Raw genomic sequence first — 19684 nt, 5'->3', positions numbered from 1 at the left:
CCGGGTAGGCATTCCTAGACCGTATGTCGGCTTAGCACTTGGGGGTGCACTACCGACCAAAACCCCTGCGGGAGCCTTCAGCCGCTTTAATTGGAGGGTCCCGGATCTGCAGGCAACAGGATCCCTCCAGCGACAGGCTGGCCTCGGCGAAAAGACCAGACTTCTCCTCCATGGGACTATCCGGCTCACCTCTGAACAATCCCGACGACGCCATGTCTAGCAGGAGCGGGTTCCCATCCCGGCCCGACATGGGCACAGGGGCGTTACTGGAAACGCATTAAGTAGCGCCTCCTACGCACCCCCGTTCGTCGCCTGCGGACGGAGGCCTCGTCGGCGGCCCCCTCCCTCATCCGCTCGTCGTTCTCCTTCTGGGACATTACTGTCTCGCAGAAGGAGACCATCGCCTTCCAGGACTCGTCGTCGCCGAGCATCGCGGTGAAAACGCTCGGCAGTGACAAGTCCCCTCCGAGGACTGTCGTCAGATCGCGACGTAGCGCCGCCCATCTCGGGCACACCTCGAGGGTGTGCTGGGCAGAGTCCACCGCCGCGCCACAATCGTGACATTCAGTCGTCGGCTCCCTTTGGGCCGTCCGACACAAGTATTCACCAAAGCAGCCGTGCCCGGTGAGAACCTGCGTCAGACGGAAGGTGAGGGGTTTGCGCTTACGGCGCATCCACCGCTCAAGGACCGGGCGCAAGGCAGCCGTTACGCGTGTGCCATACGGCTGCTCCGCCAGGTCCTCCCCCCACCTCCGCATTAGTGCTTCTTGCCCCATCCGGCGCACCCGTAGGATCCCGTCCAACGTGGGGTTCTCACCGAGAGCCCTCCTACCCGAGATGTATGAGTAGGTCTCGGCAAGGACCTCCGCCACGAGTTCCCACGGGGGATCGCCGGCTAGAGCAGTAGCTGCAGCCCACGATACCGTACGGTACCCCCGGATCACCCTCACCGCGATGATCCTCTGCGCAGACCGCAGCGCGGCCTTATTCCTCGCAGTGAGGCGATCCGCCCAAACCGGGGCACCGTACGTCGCCATACTCCGGCAGACTCCGGAATATAGCTGCCTGCAGGCGGCGCTGGGTCCTCCGAGGTTCGGGAGGAGTCTGCCCAGTGCACTCGCCACCTTCACGACCTTCGGTCCCACCACAGCGAAGTGTGGGCCGAAGGTCCACCCTCCGTCAAGGATGAGCCCCAGATATTTGATTTGGGAGCTCATCCTGACCCTCCCCTCTCCGATCTGCAGGGTAGCCCCCGGTGGGGGTCCCTTACGTCCGGTCCCGCGGAAGAGGAGGGCTTCGGTCTTGTCAATTCTGACCCGAAGCCCCAAGCTCTTTATGCGGCTGATCACGAGGTCGAGTCCGACCTCGGCCAGCCGCGCCGCCTCCTTGTAGTCTCGTCCCCGAGAGTAAACGAGGGTGTCATCCGCGTAGCAGATGACACCCATCCCGGGGAGGAGACGGCCTCGCAGGACCCAGTCGTAACCAATGTCCCACAAGATCGGGCCCAGCACCGATCCTTGCGGGACACCACATCCGACTCGCCGCCACTCCACGGACCCCGACCGATTCTCGAGGCCTACTCTCCGATCGGAGAGGTACGCCTCCAACAGCCTCCCTAGATACGGGGGCACTCCGAAGAATTTCAGTGCCTCCCGTATCACTGCGTGCGGGAGGCTGTTGAAGGCGTTCGCGATGTCCAACGACACCGCGACCACCACCTCCCTCCCATGTTCCGCCTCACCCGTCACCGCCCGCAGGCGTTTGAGGGCATCGATTGTCGACCGGCGTGCTCGAAACCCGAATTGAGATTCTGATAGTCCGGGTCCCGAGCCTTCCTCCAGGTGCTGAACGAGCCGGGAACCCACTATTCTCTCCAAGAGTTTCCCAGCTTCGTTCAGCAACACCACCGGTCGCACCGACGAAGCCGAGTCCGGGGTCCGCCCTGCCTTAGGAAGTAGGCAGAGCCGACCCTCCTTCCATGCCCCCGGGAACTGACCAGACCGCAGGCAGCGGTCAAAAAGTTCCCGGAGGCTGTTGCCGAGGTGCCCGAGAGCGATCGCAAGTACTCTCCCGTGCACCCCGTCTGGACCCGGCGCCCTCTTCTTACTCCGAAGGCGGGACAACGCCGCCTCCATTTCAGCCTCTGTGACGGGTGGGGGAATACCCTCCTCCTCGTCCGGCGTCTGCCGAGCCATCCTGGGGGGCACGAAGCCGTCGGGTTCGTCGGGAAAGAGTTCCCCGACGATCCTCCCGAGTTGCTCCGGCTGGAGCGTTTCGCTGATGGGGGCCGAGTGGGCACGGAGCTTGTTTCGCGCCCAATTATACGGTCGGCCCCAGGGGTCTCTCTCCAGACCCCCAACTAGCTCCAGCCAGGCCTCTTCCTTGGCTCGGCATATGGCCTGCTGCAGGATCTTCCTTTTCTCCACGTAGATCCTGCGCAGCCTGTCGTCCCTGTCCACGTCCTGGGGGCGTCTCCGCCTACTCCGAGTATATTGCCTCCTGGCCCCGTTGCAGGCGGCCCGGAGACCGGCTATCTCGGCCGACCACCAGTAGAGCGCCCGCCGCAGGGGTGGACGCTTCGCTAGTGGCATGGCCGCTCTGCAGACAGCAGTAAATGCGTCGCAGAGCCGGTTAGCCGCCTCATCCACCCCAAACTCCCTAAGCGGCGGAAGACTCCAGCGGCCGACGATTGCGGCCTCCTCAGCCAGTTCCCGGTTGAGCTTGGAGAGTGCCCAACGCGGAAACTGACTACGCCCACTGGACGACGTTGATGACGACAACGCCGGACGTACGGGAGCTGGAGACACCTCGAACCTTATATATCGATGGTCCGAGAGAGTCTCCACCTCCGTCTCCACCCTCCACCCCTCCACTCTGCGTGCGATGGCCGGCGTGGCGAACGTGACGTCAACCACGGAACCTCCCGACCAACGCACGCACGTCTGGACTGCCCCAACATTGAGCAGGGACAGTCCGGCAGCAAGAGCCCACTCCTCCACCTCCCTCCCTTTTGGGTTCGTAACCGGGTTACCCCAAGCCGTGGACTTGGCGTTGAGGTCGCCGGCTACGAACACATGAAGTGGAGCTAGCTGCCCCACCAGCGGCCCCAGAACGTCGAGAAACCGTTCCAGAGCCGCCAGGTCACGGTTCGGGGAGAAATAGACTCCGACGAAAGCCACCCCTCCCCGAACCGCCGCCACATACCCGTGGCCCCTCGCCTTGACGATGAGGGGGGGTCCGGCTCCAGGCCTCACCACGATCGCCACCAAGCCCTCGGTGTCTCCCGCCCATTGTGGGCAAAGAGGCACGGCATATGGCTCGGCAACGATCCCGACGTCAACACACCACTCCGCCATGGACTGCAGGAAAAGGTCCTGGGCCCCAGCGGAGTGGTTGACGTTCGCCTGGAGGACGCTGAGATGCCCGGGCATTATTCATTCATCTCAGCATCTGCCGACACCACGCGGTTCCCCCCTTGGGATATTTGCGGGGGGAACTTCCCACGAGTTGATGGGGGCTTACACGCTATGCCCCCCATCACGTGGCCCGCTGGCCTACCAGCGTCCGCGCACACCGCGCAACGAGCGGCGGCCGAGCACCCGGCGGCTTTGTGGCCAGCCTGACCGCAGCGATAGCACAGTGTGCTGCGGTCAGTGCCAGCTGGGCACGTGGCACCAACGTGCCCTAGTCCCAGGCAGCGGAAACAGTGCCTAGGACGTGCCTGCAGAAGGTGGATGACTCCCCTGCTCCACCCCACCGCTATGCTCCCGGCCTGCAGCAGTTTTTTCCCTGCCACCGCCGGGAGCTCAATGTGAGCTGTCCTCGAGCCTATTTGTCCTACGCGGATATTTCTCACGTGGACTTGCCCCGGGGAACAGCCCCCCTCCTTCGCCACCACGGTAGCCAGGCGCTCCGCAGTGACAGCGTCGCTCAGGCCAGAGATTCTTATCTCCGCCGTCTTCTCAGGCCTGAGCACCTCCGCCTCCTCAGCCAAGGCCTCCTTTAGCCGAGCGGCGAGGGCATCGGCTTTCTCCCCGCTCGTGGAGCCGGGCACCTCGATGAGGCGCGCCCCGGTCGCCGATTGGCGGATCCGGAGCGGGCCGATTCCCATCTCCTCGAGGTTGATACTGCCCTCGGCCTTGAGCAATATCGACCCGTATGTGGCCCCCCTGGCTACTGCCTCCGGCCGTAACTTTACTATTACGGCCGCTGAGCGGGGGAGCGCCAGCTTAGGCTTTGGGGCCTCCTTCTTGGCGGGCGGCGTTGACGCCGCCGTTTTTTTGGTCGCTGGGTTATTCGCCAGCGGCACTGAATCCGTCCGTTTTTTCGCCGCTGTTTTGCGACGGACGACTTCCGTCCAGCTAGTCGACGGTTCCTCCTGGGGTTTCGCCCCCTCTCCTTCCTTCCCTTGAAGGGCAGCATCCTTTGAGGAGGAGGGACCGTACGCGGTCCATTCCACCTCCTTAACCGTTCCCTTCCCCTTACCCTTTCCCTTCCCCTTTCCTTTTCTCGATGCTTTGGGGATGGTGGGGAGTTCCTCCGAGTTTAATTGCGCACCCGCTCTTGCGCTAGAGGCCGCCGTCATTTTGTCCTTGTCCGCACCGGAGGCCCTCGTGGCTCGCGCCAGCGGTCTGCTGTCCCCAGTCCTTGCGGGGCCGCAAGGAGGGGCAGCCGGGAGCTGAAGAGCCGCCATGCGGTCGTCCACAATGTTGCCGACCATAACAGCTATGTCCTGCATTAAGTCGGCAGGCTCCTTTACACTCGTGGATTCAGCCACCTTTTTGCGGCTGTCCTCGAACTCCCGCCTGTAAGCCCGCACCTCCTCACGGCTCAGTTCCAGCTCCCGATTGAGCCGACAGATGTCCGCCTTCAGTCTTCGGACTTCGTCCGCCTCGTTGCGGACCACTAAGGACTCCAGCACGTCCCTAATGGCGCCGACGGCCCTTCTAATTTTGGCGGCATAACCCCCCTTCAGGTTGACCGACTTCCCAGTCAGGCCGAGGATTAAATTGAGGTTGGCCTCAGAAGCCACCCTCAGTTCCTCGGCCCCCCGGTTCTCGACATCGTCCAACTCGATAGGGGTCTCCTCCATGTGACCCCCCACCACCTTCTCCTTCCTGTATACTCTCTTGAGGAGAGACGCCTCGAACTCGTTCTCCCGGTCTTTCTCCACACGCTCTCTCAGAGCTGCTCTGGCGCCCGTAAGTGTGGGTGCCTTGCCCCTCTTGGCCGCTGGCCGGGACCTAGCCCCCACGCTCGCTCCCATCTCTATCTCCGTGCCGGAGTTTTCTGAGCCTCCCGAGTAAAGGCGCTTTCGCCCCAGCTCCGACTCAGACAACGAGGTGATGGAGATGTCCTCCAAGACCTCGATATCTCCTTGCGGCTGGCCCTGAGAAGGGCCTTTGGGTTGGCCCTGAGAAGGGCCTTTGGGTTGGCCCTGAGAAGGGCCGTTGGGTTGGCCCTGAGAAGGGCCGTTGGGTTGGCCCTGAGAAGGGCCGTTGGGTTGGCCCTGAGAAGGGCCCTTGGCAACTCCACCTCTGCTCTCGCGTAGAGGAAGCATCGTTTCAAAATCGTATTCACACGGATAGAACAAACTACAGCCAAGTACAGCTTACAGCGTTCAGTCACCTGCCTGCCACCTGCGTTACCGGGGTCAGGACAGGGTCCAGGGGAGACGACGAGGACGTAGCTATAAACACTTGGGGACTCCCCCATACACGCTAAACTTATGCTAATAGTGGGTTAGTTTTCGATGAGTTATTGATTATTTTGAAAACTATGGCAAAAACAATAACTGATTTTAGATTAACATGGTTACTTCTATTACGAAAATTATTCGAAAACGGGATATTTACAATGTTTATTTTCGCTTTGCGGAGCTCGATACTTCGACATTGACTTCGAATGTCTTGATCACGAGACGAGATGTTTACATATTTTAGCCAAAAAGTTCGGTCATTTTATTATAATCTAATATATAAAATTCTCGTATCGCGGTATTTATAGTTAAACTCCTCCGAAACGGCTTGACCGATTCTCAGGAAATTTTCTGTGCGTATTGGGTAGGTCTGAGATTCGATTCTCAAGATCTATTTTTCATACCCCTAAGTTAAAAGGGGGGATTAAGGGGGTTAATAACATATATGGCAAAACAACGTTAGCGGAGTCAGCTACTATACTACATATAATTTGATAAATCTTATACTTTTAAACGAGCAATTCTTGTATATACTATATATATATATATATATATATATATATATCTTAATATATATAAATCTCGTGTCACAATGTTTGTCCTCAATGGACTCCTAAACCACTTAACCGATTATAATAAAATTCGCACACCATGTGCAGTTCGATCCAACTTGAAAGATAGGCTATATTTTATTTTGATATATTAATTATTATATTTAAGAAAAAAATAAAGAAGGCGGTACAAAGTTCGCCAGGTCAGCTAGTATATATATATATATATATATGTATAATCTGAATCTCGGAAACGGCTCTAACGATTTTCATAAAATTTAGTATATAGGGGGTTTCGGGGGAGATAAATCTATCTAGCTAGGATTCATTTTCAGAAAATGTCGTTTTATCCCTGTTTTTAGGGAGTGAAAAAAATATCGTTAGAATACGAAGGTAAATTTCGCATTTGTCAACTCAGTTGCAATAGCTCGGTGGAAAATCGGCCGTTCGGGATCAACCGAGAAGATCATGGTTCAAATCCACGTGTCCCTGATCAAAATTATTTTTTCTTTTTCTCTTTCTAATTGCACTCGCTATTTTTTATTTAAATAAGCTGTTCTTATTTTTTATTATTATGTCGGTAAAATCGATAAATATTATTCATATTTTATCATTATTATTTTTTAATTATTTTTTATTTTTGATTTTTTATATTTAATTATATTTTTTATTATTGTCAGTAAAAAAATATTATTCATATTTTATAAATATGTAATTCGTATTTAAATATAATTTTCAAAAAAAAAACACGATTTGTTGGAGCGCCTATCAGTTTTTAGAAGCAATTACTCTCAATCTTGTAATTGTGTATTTTGTATCAATTTTTAATTTATCCTTATTTTTTATTTTTATTTTGCGTTAATTCATTATTAATAATTGCTGCTTGCAGGCAAACGAAAAACAATCGACTTCAATTACATCGACAAGTAATACAATGTAAGTATATGAAAAATTGTCATGAAATACTACATCGACAACTAATACAATGTAGGTACATGAAAAAATAGTCAAGAAATACGCATTATCAAAGATTACTCCATAAGTTGTAATCAGATCTCGATGAAATATGACCACATGATAAACATCGGCTTTCGATTAGGTTAAAAACATCAAAATCAGTACACCCAGTAGTATGTTAAGTATTATGTAGTTAATGTAAAGTTATGCGGATTTTCGAGGGTTTCCCTCGATTTCCCTAGGATCCCATCATCACATCCTGGTTTCCTTATCATGCTACCACACCAGGGATATCTCCTTTCCACCAAAAAAAGAATTATCAAAATCTTTTCATAAACAACGAAGTTATCCCCGAACATACATTAAAATATATATATACTAACGACCCGCTCCGGCTTCGCACGGGTATAAAATATAATTATAGCCTATGTCATTCACTGAAAAATGATTAAAATCGATCCAGTAGTTTTGATTTATTCATTACTGCCCGTAGCCGCAAACGGTACGTATCGCAATTTTTAAATCTATAATATCTTCAAAAATATTCATTTAAATCATATGCCGTATTGTGATTAATGCTGTATTGGTTAAAATCGATTTGAAATTTAGCCATTATTTGTCGTAAAAGGTAAATGACAAAAAAATTTTATTGTGGGATATCCATAAGAGACATATACCATAGCGGAGTTTTCTGTTGAACTTTTCAATGTGATAAAATACTTAGTACATTATTTTGATAAATCTCGTAGGGTTCAGGCTGCGTTTGCAATGTAAGCGGAAAAATGTAATTATCTACGACATCACATTAGAAACCTCAAAAATAACAGTATTTCTCCATTATTTAATGCACGTTATCTATATCTATAATCTATAACCTATAATCTATAATCTATAATCTATAATCTATAATCTATAATCTATAATCTATAATATATATAAAAGCGAAAGGTCACTCACTCATCACGAAATCTCCGAAACTATAACACCTACAAACTTGAAATTTGGCAGGTAGACTCCTTATAGGACGTAGATATCCGCTAAGAACGGATTTTACGAAACTCGACCCCTAAGGGGGTAAAACGGGGGTTGCAAGTTTGTATGAAAGTCCTATGTGTTTTGAAGTAAGAGACTTGAAATTTAAAATGTAAGTTCTATAGATGGTGAAAAGGTGTCCAAATCATGTACCTTTAGAAATCAACTCCCTTTTGGGGTTAAAACGGGGGATGGTAGGTTGACTCACTCATCACGAAATCTCCGAAACTATAACACCTAAAAACTTGAAATTTGGCAGATAGGCTCCTTATAGGTCGTAGACATCTGCTAAGAATGGATTTTACGAAATTCGATCCCTAAAGGGATAAAACGAGGGTTGGAAGTTTGTATGAAAGTCCTATGTTTTTGAAGTAAGAGACTTGAAATTTAAAAATTATGCTCTATAGATAGTTAGAAGGTGTCCAAATAATGTATCTTTAGAAATCAACCCCTTTTTGGAGTTAAAACGGGGGATGGTATGTTGACTCACTCATCACGAAATCTCCAAAACTATAACAGCTACAAACTTGAAATTTGTTAAGTAGGTTCTTTATAGGGCGTAAATATCCGCTGAGAACGGATTTTACGAAACTCGACTCCTAAAGGGATAAAACGGGGGTTGAAAGTTTGTATGAAAGTCCCTATGTTTTTGAAGTAAGAGAGTTGAAATTTAAAATGTGTGCTCTATAGATGGTGAGAAAGTGTCCAAAAATACATCGTAATCTATATATATAAAAGAGAAAGATTACTGACTCACTCATCACCAGAACTCAAAAATCATGATGAATAGTCCATCCATCCAAGATGGACAAAGATGAAATTTGGCAGGGAGGTAGATTATAGTTAGTAAACGTCCGCTAAGAACGGATTTTTGGGATGATGATAGTTTGCATGAAACATATACAGCAGCTATAAGTTCGCCTGATAGGTTTTTTATACTGCAGCCTAAAAAAATGTGGTGTATAGAGAGATTATATAAAAATAACTATTAAATTATACTAAATTGTGCCTTTGAAAAAGACTTACTTAGAGTGATAAGCATTTCAGGTGACTGAAATAAAAAAATAATTTGCGTTAAGCATCTTAATAGTAATGGATATCTTCATAATTCGTTTTATAAAACAAAGTCCCCAAAAGCGTATGGAATCGATTCCCTCAAAATCTACTGAACGGATTTTCATGCGGTTTCACCAATGGAGAGAGGGCTTCAAGAGGAAGGTTTATGGAACAGCTAAGCCGATTTTGATACGAGTTTCACTGGAAGTTTGCCGGGAAAACTTTGTGACACATCGATTTCAACGCGGGCGAAGCCGCGGGCACAGCTAGTTATACATATAAACCTTCCTCTTCAATCACTCTATCTATTAAAAAAACCGCATCAAAATCTGTTTCGTAGTTTTAAAGATTTAAGCATACATAGGGACATAGGGATATAGAGACAGAGAAAGCGACTTTGTTTTATACTATGTAGTGATATATATATATATATATATCTCGCACCTTCGGTGCAACAAAGTCACAACAGCTCATTTCTTAATTTTACAGGAGAGGACTTTTAATTTTTTTTTTTTTTTTCGCTTTTACTTCCTCATTTCTGGATTACTACTTATAGTAGGTTTGAAATCTTTATGAAATTAATAGTTTACTTTCTTTGCTATGGTTTAAAAATCATATATTAAATTATCAAAAAGTCCTAATAAAAGACATAACACAAAAAAGTGTCCTGAATTGTGACTTTGTTGCACCGAAGGTGGGATATACTATATATATTGAGTTTCCTTCAGCCGAATTGAGTAACCTCCTCCTTTTTTGAAGTCGGTTAAAAAACACTTCATCCAAACCGGCAGCGAATCATTTTAACTCTCTCTTCTACTACTAATCCTTCACGATTTACTAAGAATACCGAGCTGAGCTCGGTCACCCAGGTACTGACATATTATAAAAGCTAAACTTCTCAAATTATCGTTGAATAATACTACTACTGCTTTCTGCTCCGGTGGTTGTGGGTTCAAATCCCACCCCGAGTCCGGGTATTATTCTGCCAAATGTCATTCCACCAGTTTAATATATATATATATATATATATATATATATATATATATATATATATATATATATATATATATATATATATATATATATACAGGGTTACTTGTAATATGTCATGATCCCTTTAAGGGGTTGTCAGGTATGGGTAATCACAGAAAAATATTTAAAAAAATCCATGTTCAACTATTTTAGATTTTTTTTAATTTTATTATTATAATATTGGTGAAAAATCTCCGAATCTATCACTTTAAAGGGCATTAAAAAAAATAATTTACGAATATTCGTAAAATTGTTATAGAATGATAAACAATATTTTAAATAATAATAAATAACAACAAACATAACAATAACTTATTGAATTTTTAACCCTTGACTCACGACCAAAGTTAAAAAGAGGAAAATAATTAATGTCTTTGTTTTACAAACTTATGACGTACTGAAAAAAAAATCTATGAACGTGTATCTGCGTATTATTTTAAAAAATCTTCCCTTACGAAGCTATCTAACGAGCTACAATAACCATAGTCAAACTCAAAACTAAAGTCTCAAAATCAATAAATTTCAACACACGGGGTCACACGAAGAGTATAGCGTTTGATGTGTCACCTGTTCCTCCAAACATCGAAATATTGAAAACTCGCATTATTAATGTTGCTGAACAAATCAGGCAAACTTTACGAACAAGTGTCGTCAAAAGCCCATTAAGGAAAAGAATGCGTCTTTGTATTCGTAATGAAGGGTCCCACATTGAAAATGAATTGAAATAACATCATGTAAGTCTTCTTCTTCGTCGTTTCCTCACTGCTGAGGATCGTGACCACATTATGATCTTCCACTGAACACGGTCGTGTAAGGGTAGTTAAAAAATTATAATTTTGATTTTTTATTTACTCTTCTTTGTTTGAAATGTATTGATTTTGAGACTTTAGTTTTGACTTTGACTATAATATGTGTTGTTCTTGTTTCCATTTTTTGTTGTTGTTCAATTAGTTGAATGAATGAATGAATTTAGAATTAATGACTTTCACTAGTGCCGAATAGCACAGATGATTTCGCCAATGTCACGTAAGATGGAGAAGACACGACGGAGATTGGTCGGTGAATTAGAGGTAGCAACCTCAGTAGAATTTTTAAGACTGCCAAAATAGTAGGTATTATATATCAAACTATGAACCTAAAACAACACAAGCACTAAATCTATAATCTATAATCTATAATCTATAATATATATAAAAGCGAAAGGTCACTCATTCATCACTTGAAATTTAAAATGTAAGTTCTATAGATGGTGAAAAGGTGTCCAAATCATGTACCTTTAGAAATCAACTCCCTTTTGGGGTTAAAACGGGGGATGGTAGGTTGACTCACTCATCACGAAATCTCCGAAACTATAACACCTAAAAACTTGAAATTTGGCAGATAGGCTCCTTATAGGTCGTAGACATCTGCTAAGAATGGATTTTACGAAATTCGATCCCTAAAGGGATAAAACGAGGGTTGGAAGTTTGTATGAAAGTCCTATGTTTTTGAAGTAAGAGACTTGAAATTTAAAAATTATGCTCTATAGATAGTTAGAAGGTGTCCAAATAATGTATCTTTAGAAATCAACCCCTTTTTGGAGTTAAAACGGGGGATGGTATGTTGACTCACTCATCACGAAATCTCCAAAACTATAACAGCTACAAACTTGAAATTTGTTAAGTAGGTTCTTTATAGGGCGTAAATATCCGCTGAGAACGGATTTTACGAAACTCGACTCCTAAAGGGATAAAACGGGGGTTGAAAGTTTGTATGAAAGTCCCTATGTTTTTGAAGTAAGAGAGTTGAAATTTAAAATGTGTGCTCTATAGATGGTGAGAAAGTGTCCAAAAATACATCGTAATCTATATATATAAAAGAGAAAGATTACTGACTCACTCATCACCAGAACTCAAAAATCATGATGAATAGTCCATCCATCCAAGATGGACAAAGATGAAATTTGGCAGGGAGGTAGATTATAGTTAGTAAACGTCCGCTAAGAACGGATTTTTGGGATGATGATAGTTTGCATGAAACATATACAGCAGCTATAAGTTCGCCTGATAGGTTTTTTATACTGCAGCCTAAAAAAATGTGGTGTATAGAGAGATTATATAAAAATAACTATTAAATTATACTAAATTGTGCCTTTGAAAAAGACTTACTTAGAGTGATAAGCATTTCAGGTGACTGAAATAAAAAAATAATTTGCGTTAAGCATCTTAATAGTAATGGATATCTTCATAATTCGTTTTATAAAACAAAGTCCCCAAAAGCGTATGGAATCGATTCCCTCAAAATCTACTGAACGGATTTTCATGCGGTTTCACCAATGGAGAGAGGGCTTCAAGAGGAAGGTTTATGGAACAGCTAAGCCGATTTTGATACGAGTTTCACTGGAAGTTTGCCGGGAAAACTTTGTGACACATTGATTTCAACGCGGGCGAAGCCGCGGGCACAGCTAGTATACTATATACATAAACAAGAATATTATTAATAACTTATTTACAACTACACCATGGTAGGACAATCACCTAATTTATTTACAATTTAATTCTATTACGTTTGATATAACAACACAAGAATGTACAATGAGGACTGAATACAAGCATCAATAAGCAAACAATATTTACAGGACGGGGGATTTCAGGGGGAAGGACATCGTAAATAGGGTAAAGGAGTTTGGGACAGTTGAAAAGGATATCGGATGCTGAACCTTCGTCGAGGCCACATTCGCACAGTGAGTGATCACGCACCCTAATTTTTGCTAAATGCACTGGAGTACATGAGTGACCAAGGCGCAAGCGACAAATTGTTGATGTTACCCAGCGGTCGGCATGTCTATAAAAAAAAAACCAAGGGCGCCTTGGAATATTAGGCTGAATGACAGAATAGTGTTTTCCCTTAACCGATGTTGACTCAATCCATGATGAAGTCCAGGTGTTCAATTAGTTATTAGATAGTAAACAACCGACAAGAAATGTCAAAAGTGACAGAAGACTCACAACGATTACGCCAGAGGCAAAATCATTGTAAGCGCAACGTGACGTCACGTGAGCATTCAATGGCACGCTCACGATAAAACGGAACGGTTCTGTGATCGGTGCAATCGATTTCATCGCATTTCGGAACGCAGGGATAGAAAGTTATGACACTACGTTTATAAATATAAGAAAATGAAAAACAAATAACTTTTTATCGAAACAACTTTTTTGGATTTTATCGAGGTTTATTAAGTTTTTTAGATGCCCAACGTTTCCTGAACCTGGTTGCTAAAATTAATAAAACGACTTCAATTACAATAATAGTTATCAGATCTCAATCAAATTTAATTTACTTTCGATTAAAATAAGAATCATCAAAATTGGTGTACCCAATGAGTCCCAGTGAAAACTTATGCGGTATAATACAAACCTATATCGACGAAAAAATATTAATAATATGTTATAATATAAAAAAAAAACCATCAATTATGTATAATAAACAGGTTACCACAAAAATTACAGGTTAAGTCCTATTTCCTTTTCATTCGTATATAAACCAATATACATGTTTGTCTGAATATATAATAAATAAAACACAAATATATTTTCGTAATTTTTATATGAAATACCAAAAATATTTCTTCTCCGGCAGACTCATAACAATTTAAAATTATGTATGTTTTGTTAGTTAAGACAGATTAAAAAGTGCAATATTTCGCTGTCTCGATAACAGCAACCGAAATAAAATACGAGATATATAACTCAGTGATGCTCGGATACAAGTATTGACAAGTTTAGTATGAATACAGACTTATATCTAAGTGACCACAACAAACATACTTAAGCACAGCTTGAGTACAAACATCAGACATCATTTTACTTCACCATAGAATTCATCACGAGAGTGTAAAAATAAACTCTCTTAAGATAAACATGAATGTCAACGTAAATACTACTTGTGTTAAATAAAAATTTTAATTCTAATTCAATGACAGCAATCACAATGAGACAGTGAATTACAGCGGTAAACTGACCACTGATAAAACATATTTCAGTCATGCCCAACTGTCATTGCATCTTGAAAAATTATTTTATAATGACTAAACAGTGTAAAGATTCTTGGTAGCCGAACTATGCTTGACCATGGTGTCTCTATGAAGCTGGAAGCCAATTTTTCCATGAATACCTAGCTGCTCTTTCAATTTTCTGCCAATTTCAAGGTTAGCTTGTTGTTTCGAAGTATCTGCTGTCCAAACACCTGAAGTTTTAAATAAAAATATATAATTACATACAAATTACATGTATAATCGCACTCGCACTCGCACTCGCACACGCACACGCACACGCACACGCACACGCACACGCACACACACACGCACACACATATATATATATATACTTTAATGTGCTAATAAAATCAAACTTCTATTGTTTTAAAGTATGGACATAATTATACCAGATGCATTGTCAAATATAAAGTAAATTTACAAATATTTATAATATTCAATCATTAAGGCCCTAAATGTGACACATCACACATCAGGTCACCTTTAGGGTTCTTCCAATTGTTCACAGTATATCAAGAAGGGATCTCTAGAATTAATAGTCCATGTGTCGTAAACTTAAAAAGATACAAAGAACAAATAAAACAAATAAAAAAAATTATATAAACAAATAAAACTTTGTGGCTTTTGTATTTTATTTATTCTTACCAATTTTATCCATCTTTGCTCTGATGTTCACGACTGCTCCACAAATTTCTTCGGCATGTTCGAAATTTTCGCCAATTAAAAGGAGGACCTGTAATAGTAAAAAATATACATTCAGTAACAAATTGTTTAAATGTTTTGTTTATTGTATGTTACCTTAAGTTTCTTGTGTAACTTGATTAGTGTGAGTAATTAAGACTAATTTAAGTAAAGTACAAAATTTTAATTAATACCAAGTTAGTTAATAGCTTATTGTTATCTATATAAATAAAAATGAATGTTGCTAAGCGCATAACACGAGAATGGCTTGACCAATTCGGCTAATTTATTTTTTTGTATGTTTCTTAAGGCCCACCGAAGATTTTAATAATACTAAAAAACAAATGAAGAAAAAAATTTAAATTAATTTTTACTATTAACTTTTGACAGAACGAAGTCTGTCCGGGCAGCTAGTAAATGAAAATAAAACAATATAAGGGGCCGTCCACAAAATACGTCACGCGAAATTTCATCATTTTGAACGCCTTGCTCTCACTTTGTAACATTTTAAAAATGGTTGTTATAAAAAAATAAAAATAATTTAGTATGCACATATTTTCTTAAGACAGCCCATCCTCATATTTTGTCATACCTTATCAAGGTAAACAAAGCTTCTATTCCTTGTTTGCAAACTTATTTTATTTGATTAGCCCGTTGGCGCAGTTTGTAGTGAACCTGCTTTCTGTTCCGGGGGTTGTGGGTTTGATTCTCGCCTTGAGTCTGGGTGTGATATGTATTTATCAAAACAAAAAATGTAACTATATCAGCCGGCAGCTGGCTGTTACCTATAACACAAGCATTAAGTTGCTTACCATACGAACAGACAAACGTGTGTACATATTATAGATATTAATATTTACGACCCCTAACAGACCATGAAAATTTGAAATAAACCTTCTATTCCTAATTTTATGTCAATATAACTACTTACATTGTGTGTAGTGCTACCATACAACATTTCTAATTACTTCAGCTGCACATACGTCAGAGATGTGGAAGGGGCTAACAAACTATGCTAACGCTAACGCTAGCAAAACTTTCAAGTTTTTAGTGTAAAAATTTCAAAAAATATTAAACACTAATGATCAACTGATTTCACAGAGACCCTGCACGCCTAATTAAGGGTTATATAAAAGGGTTAAATAAGGGTCATAGTAAATGAAATTTCTTTTGATAAACTTATTTCTTAAAATCTATGAAATTATTTTATTATTCCTTTAAAATCTATGAACAACTTCTTTCTTATAGTTGTCGTGTTGTTCTATAGTTGTCCATATAATATTTTCTTAAATAAAGGGAAGGTGAGCAAAGAGTAAATAAAAGATATGTGATAGAGGGGTCAAAGGACATATGATATTAGCGGTTCATAAATTTTTTGCTTCTTTTTTTTTTCATCAATTGACAGTTCTTAACTTTTTTTAATGACAATTATAAAGTTATTCTTTCACACTTTCAAACCTACTTATTATTATTTATCGTTGTGTCCATTTATTATAAATATTCTTTGACGATTAGCAGGAAAGTGGACATAGGGTGCCAATCAAACCACCAATTGCAAATTCATGCGACGTTTCGATCCTTTATTGGACCATCATCAGGCATCTACAAAATATAAAACATTGAAGAAAGTTGTATACCTAAATTAATTCACAACAACAACCAAACTTGAATGAATTAATTTAGGTATACAACTTTCTTCAATGTTTTATATTTTGTAGATGCCTGATGATGGTCCAATAAAGGATCGAAACGTCGCATGAATTTGCAATTGGTGGTTTGATTGGCACCCTATGTCCACTTTCCTGCTAATCGTCAAAGACTACTTATTATTGTGCACAAACATTCTTGTTTATAAACAAAGTTTTTAAATTAAACAAATTCCAGAAGGTGGGCCGTTGGTATGTAATATTTGTTAGGGGGTAGCTGAAAGTGTAACTTTAGCATGTTAAAGGGGTCCAAAGTGGCAAAATTTTGCGTGACGTATTTTATGGCTAGCTCCTTAACATACATGTCAATTATAATTGTTATAGTAAAAAAAACCAAACAAGTATTCCTTCCAGAGGCTTACCTACTTTTTTTATTAATACCATTAATAGTAGGGCTTCACAAAACTCCCTGGCATTGTAATACACATATAGCTAATAGTATAAAGAAGTGAAGTTTGAAGAGTTTGTAGGGGCTAATAATAAATATTAGTCAATAAAACAACAATCATTTAACAAATACTCAATAAAGTATAGATGACATTATAAAAAAAGTTCCTTTGACTAAATAAAACTACTTTTTTTTCATTCACCTACCTCAACATTATTTTTTAAACATCTTAAGTTAGATTGGTTGATATTGGTGTATGGACTGTGCGTTTAGTTGTTTAATAAAGTTTAAAAATAAACAAATAAAAATTACCAAGTAAAAAGGTAACACTTGTTCCTATAATCAGAACACCATAACTTTTACTCATAAATTGTTAAATTTTAAACATTCTTTTTGTAAAAATCAAAAGTTACTTTATTTAAGCAGGCCTCAAAGGCACTTTTGAGTCACCATTTTACAAATTATATTAATCGTATTAATTTTTAATTAATTACATGAGCAAAATAAATCATTTTCTGAATATAAACCCAGTATTATACAACTAATAAAAAAAATTGTTAATACTCACAACGTCCAGCCAAAACCGGTCTAGATCTGAGTTACGTTGTTTCTTCTCCAAACTTATCAGCCATCGTCCACCCATTTTGTTGGCATCGTCTTCCCACATGGGACGGATACCTTGCTTAAACACTGCATAATCGTGACCTTGGCGAAGTTCTGAGGGTAATTTTATGTGGTGGTACAATCTATAAAAAGAATCAAGCAATTAATAAGTCACATGTACAATTTGTTCTACAATTTTTTTAATGACTGTTTTATATATTTATTTTTATAACTGTTTTTCTTCCATTCTATTGCTATTGTTTTTTTTTTTTTTTTTGTAGTTATTAGTATTTTGCTGTATTTTATAAAGAAGCTAGTTAAGAAGCTAAGAAAGACAGATAGTTTTTGTGTTGAATAAGTATGTTTACATACTTATTTATCAAACATTTGTATTGGCCATACAGAAAAATCATCATCATCATCATCATTACAGCCTATACAGTCCACTGCTGGACATAGGCCTCCACAAGTTTACGCCAAAAATAACGTGAACTCATGTGTATACATACAGAAAAAATAAAACTATACAGTTTCTTTGTTTCTTTCAATGTATGTATGATAAAAACATTTAATGATGTGAAATGTTAACCAATAATTAGCTTATCATCAACTTACACTAATAATATTGACATTGTTGATGAAAACATTAAGAATTAAATATTGAATCAAAATAACAATTATTGAGAGCTGGATTCGAGTCCTTTGCTCTAAACTGTACACGTTTTTACATATTAAAAATAAGACAATAGTATTATATAATTATAAACAAAATCTTCTACACATCAAAATAACAAATAACCTGAATATAGCCAATAAAATAGATAAAAGTTATACTTATATAAATGTTGACATTTTTTCATTATTTATTGTAAACTCATTATAAATGTCATGAATATTTCGTGTTTTGTAATTGTAATCATACCAACATATAACTCAATGTAATAACAAGTTTTATTATTATTAGTGTATTATTTCTTAATTAGAACTCTATATGTAATAATATCAACTTTATTTAACTTTATTGTACACTAAGAAAATTAGAAATATGAACAAAAGGAGGCCTTATCTGTAAAAAGCAATATTTTCTAGGTAACCTTAGGGCAGAGGTATGTTGATGGTGTAGGTGTAGTTTTATGTTATTGGCACCCATAGGAATATAAAGCAAAATAATGTGATAAACAATTCAATGGATATAAACACATATATAAATAGATCAGTAAATATTTAATAACATAAAATACTAAGTAAACACATAAACACATTACTTAAAAAAATGTATACCTCCAGAAATCCTCAACAGTGTCAAAGGATGTGAGCTCAATCTGATTCTCTTCCCATGATTTCGTTCTGTCATTGTCGTAGAACCAAAGGCTCCATGTGTTTTGGAGTGGGTGTTTAATCAAAAACTCGGGTGGAACCTCGGTGACAGCGTTCGCTTTACTGTCGGCGCCTGCTGAACCCTTGAATACACAAGTCATTTTATGATTCCTAACCTATACAACTATTAAAAAGTATAAATACTTTTAATTCCTGAGCAAATTCTATCACTATAGAGTAAGATATCCAGCAGAAATGCACGAATAACGATTAATTATTATACGTTTTCCAAACAGGAACTTATGCTACAGTGAAAGTTACTCAAGCCACATCAGCAATGTTGGCGAAGATTAATGCATGTAGAGTAATTTGTAAATTTAAAAGAGGGTGGTTATCAATAAATATCAGTAAAATATTATTTATATCTACCTCAACTTCTTCAGCATTAATTCCAGCCATGTCACAAAAATCTTCCCAGTTCTCGACTTTTTTTGTAAAAGACAGAACTTATAATGTTACAAGCTTACAAGTTTTTAGATATACAGGTTATTTATAATTTTATATTATACGAAATTTATTAAGACGGCCTGGTAATAATTATTCCTATTTCATATTTATATACTATTATAT

General features: G+C 40.7%; 2 protein-coding genes across 2 annotated transcripts; both read right to left on the bottom strand.

The window, feature by feature from the left end:
• Positions 1-3430: 3430 nt before the first annotated feature.
• LOC123654479 (zinc finger CCHC domain-containing protein 3-like) lies at positions 3431-5266 on the bottom strand. The gene has a single exon (XM_045590379.1). The coding sequence runs from the start codon at positions 5264-5266 to the stop codon at positions 3431-3433; it is 1836 nt and encodes a 611-aa protein (XP_045446335.1).
• Positions 5267-13817: 8551 nt separating this feature from the next.
• On the bottom strand, positions 13818-19588 carry LOC123654177 (eukaryotic translation initiation factor 4E1-like). Its single transcript, XM_045590099.1, has 5 exons — positions 19484-19588; positions 19019-19197; positions 17703-17880; positions 15005-15092; positions 13818-14550 (listed from the first exon to the last, which is right to left on the bottom strand). Exons 1-5 carry the CDS (start codon positions 19511-19513, stop codon positions 14393-14395), a joined length of 633 nt encoding a protein of 210 aa, XP_045446055.1. The 5' UTR covers positions 19514-19588; the 3' UTR covers positions 13818-14392.
• Positions 19589-19684: the final 96 nt, after the last annotated feature.

This window comes from Melitaea cinxia, chromosome 6 (assembly GCF_905220565.1).
Source record: "Melitaea cinxia chromosome 6, ilMelCinx1.1, whole genome shotgun sequence".
In the NCBI taxonomy this organism is placed as follows: Eukaryota; Metazoa; Arthropoda; class Insecta; order Lepidoptera; family Nymphalidae; genus Melitaea; species Melitaea cinxia.
The sequence above is the reverse complement of the archived record's forward strand: the minus strand, read 5'-3'. Positions and strand labels throughout refer to the sequence as shown.

Excerpts from the sequence above, each read along its gene's own strand:
- LOC123654177 (XM_045590099.1), bottom strand. The coding sequence starts at position 19,513 with ATGGCTGGAATTAATGCTGAAGAAGTTGAG. Across the intron at positions 19,198-19,483 it reads TTAATGCTGAAGAAGTTGAG|GGTTCAGCAGGCGCCGACAG; the intron begins GTAGATATAAAT and ends TGTGTATTCAAG. Across the intron at positions 14,551-15,004 it reads AGCAAAGATGGATAAAATTG|GTGTTTGGACAGCAGATACT; the intron begins GTAAGAATAAAT and ends TTAAAACTTCAG.
- LOC123654479 (XM_045590379.1), bottom strand. The coding sequence starts at position 5,266 with ATGGGAGCGAGCGTGGGGGCTAGGTCCCGGCCAGCGGCCAAGAGGGGC.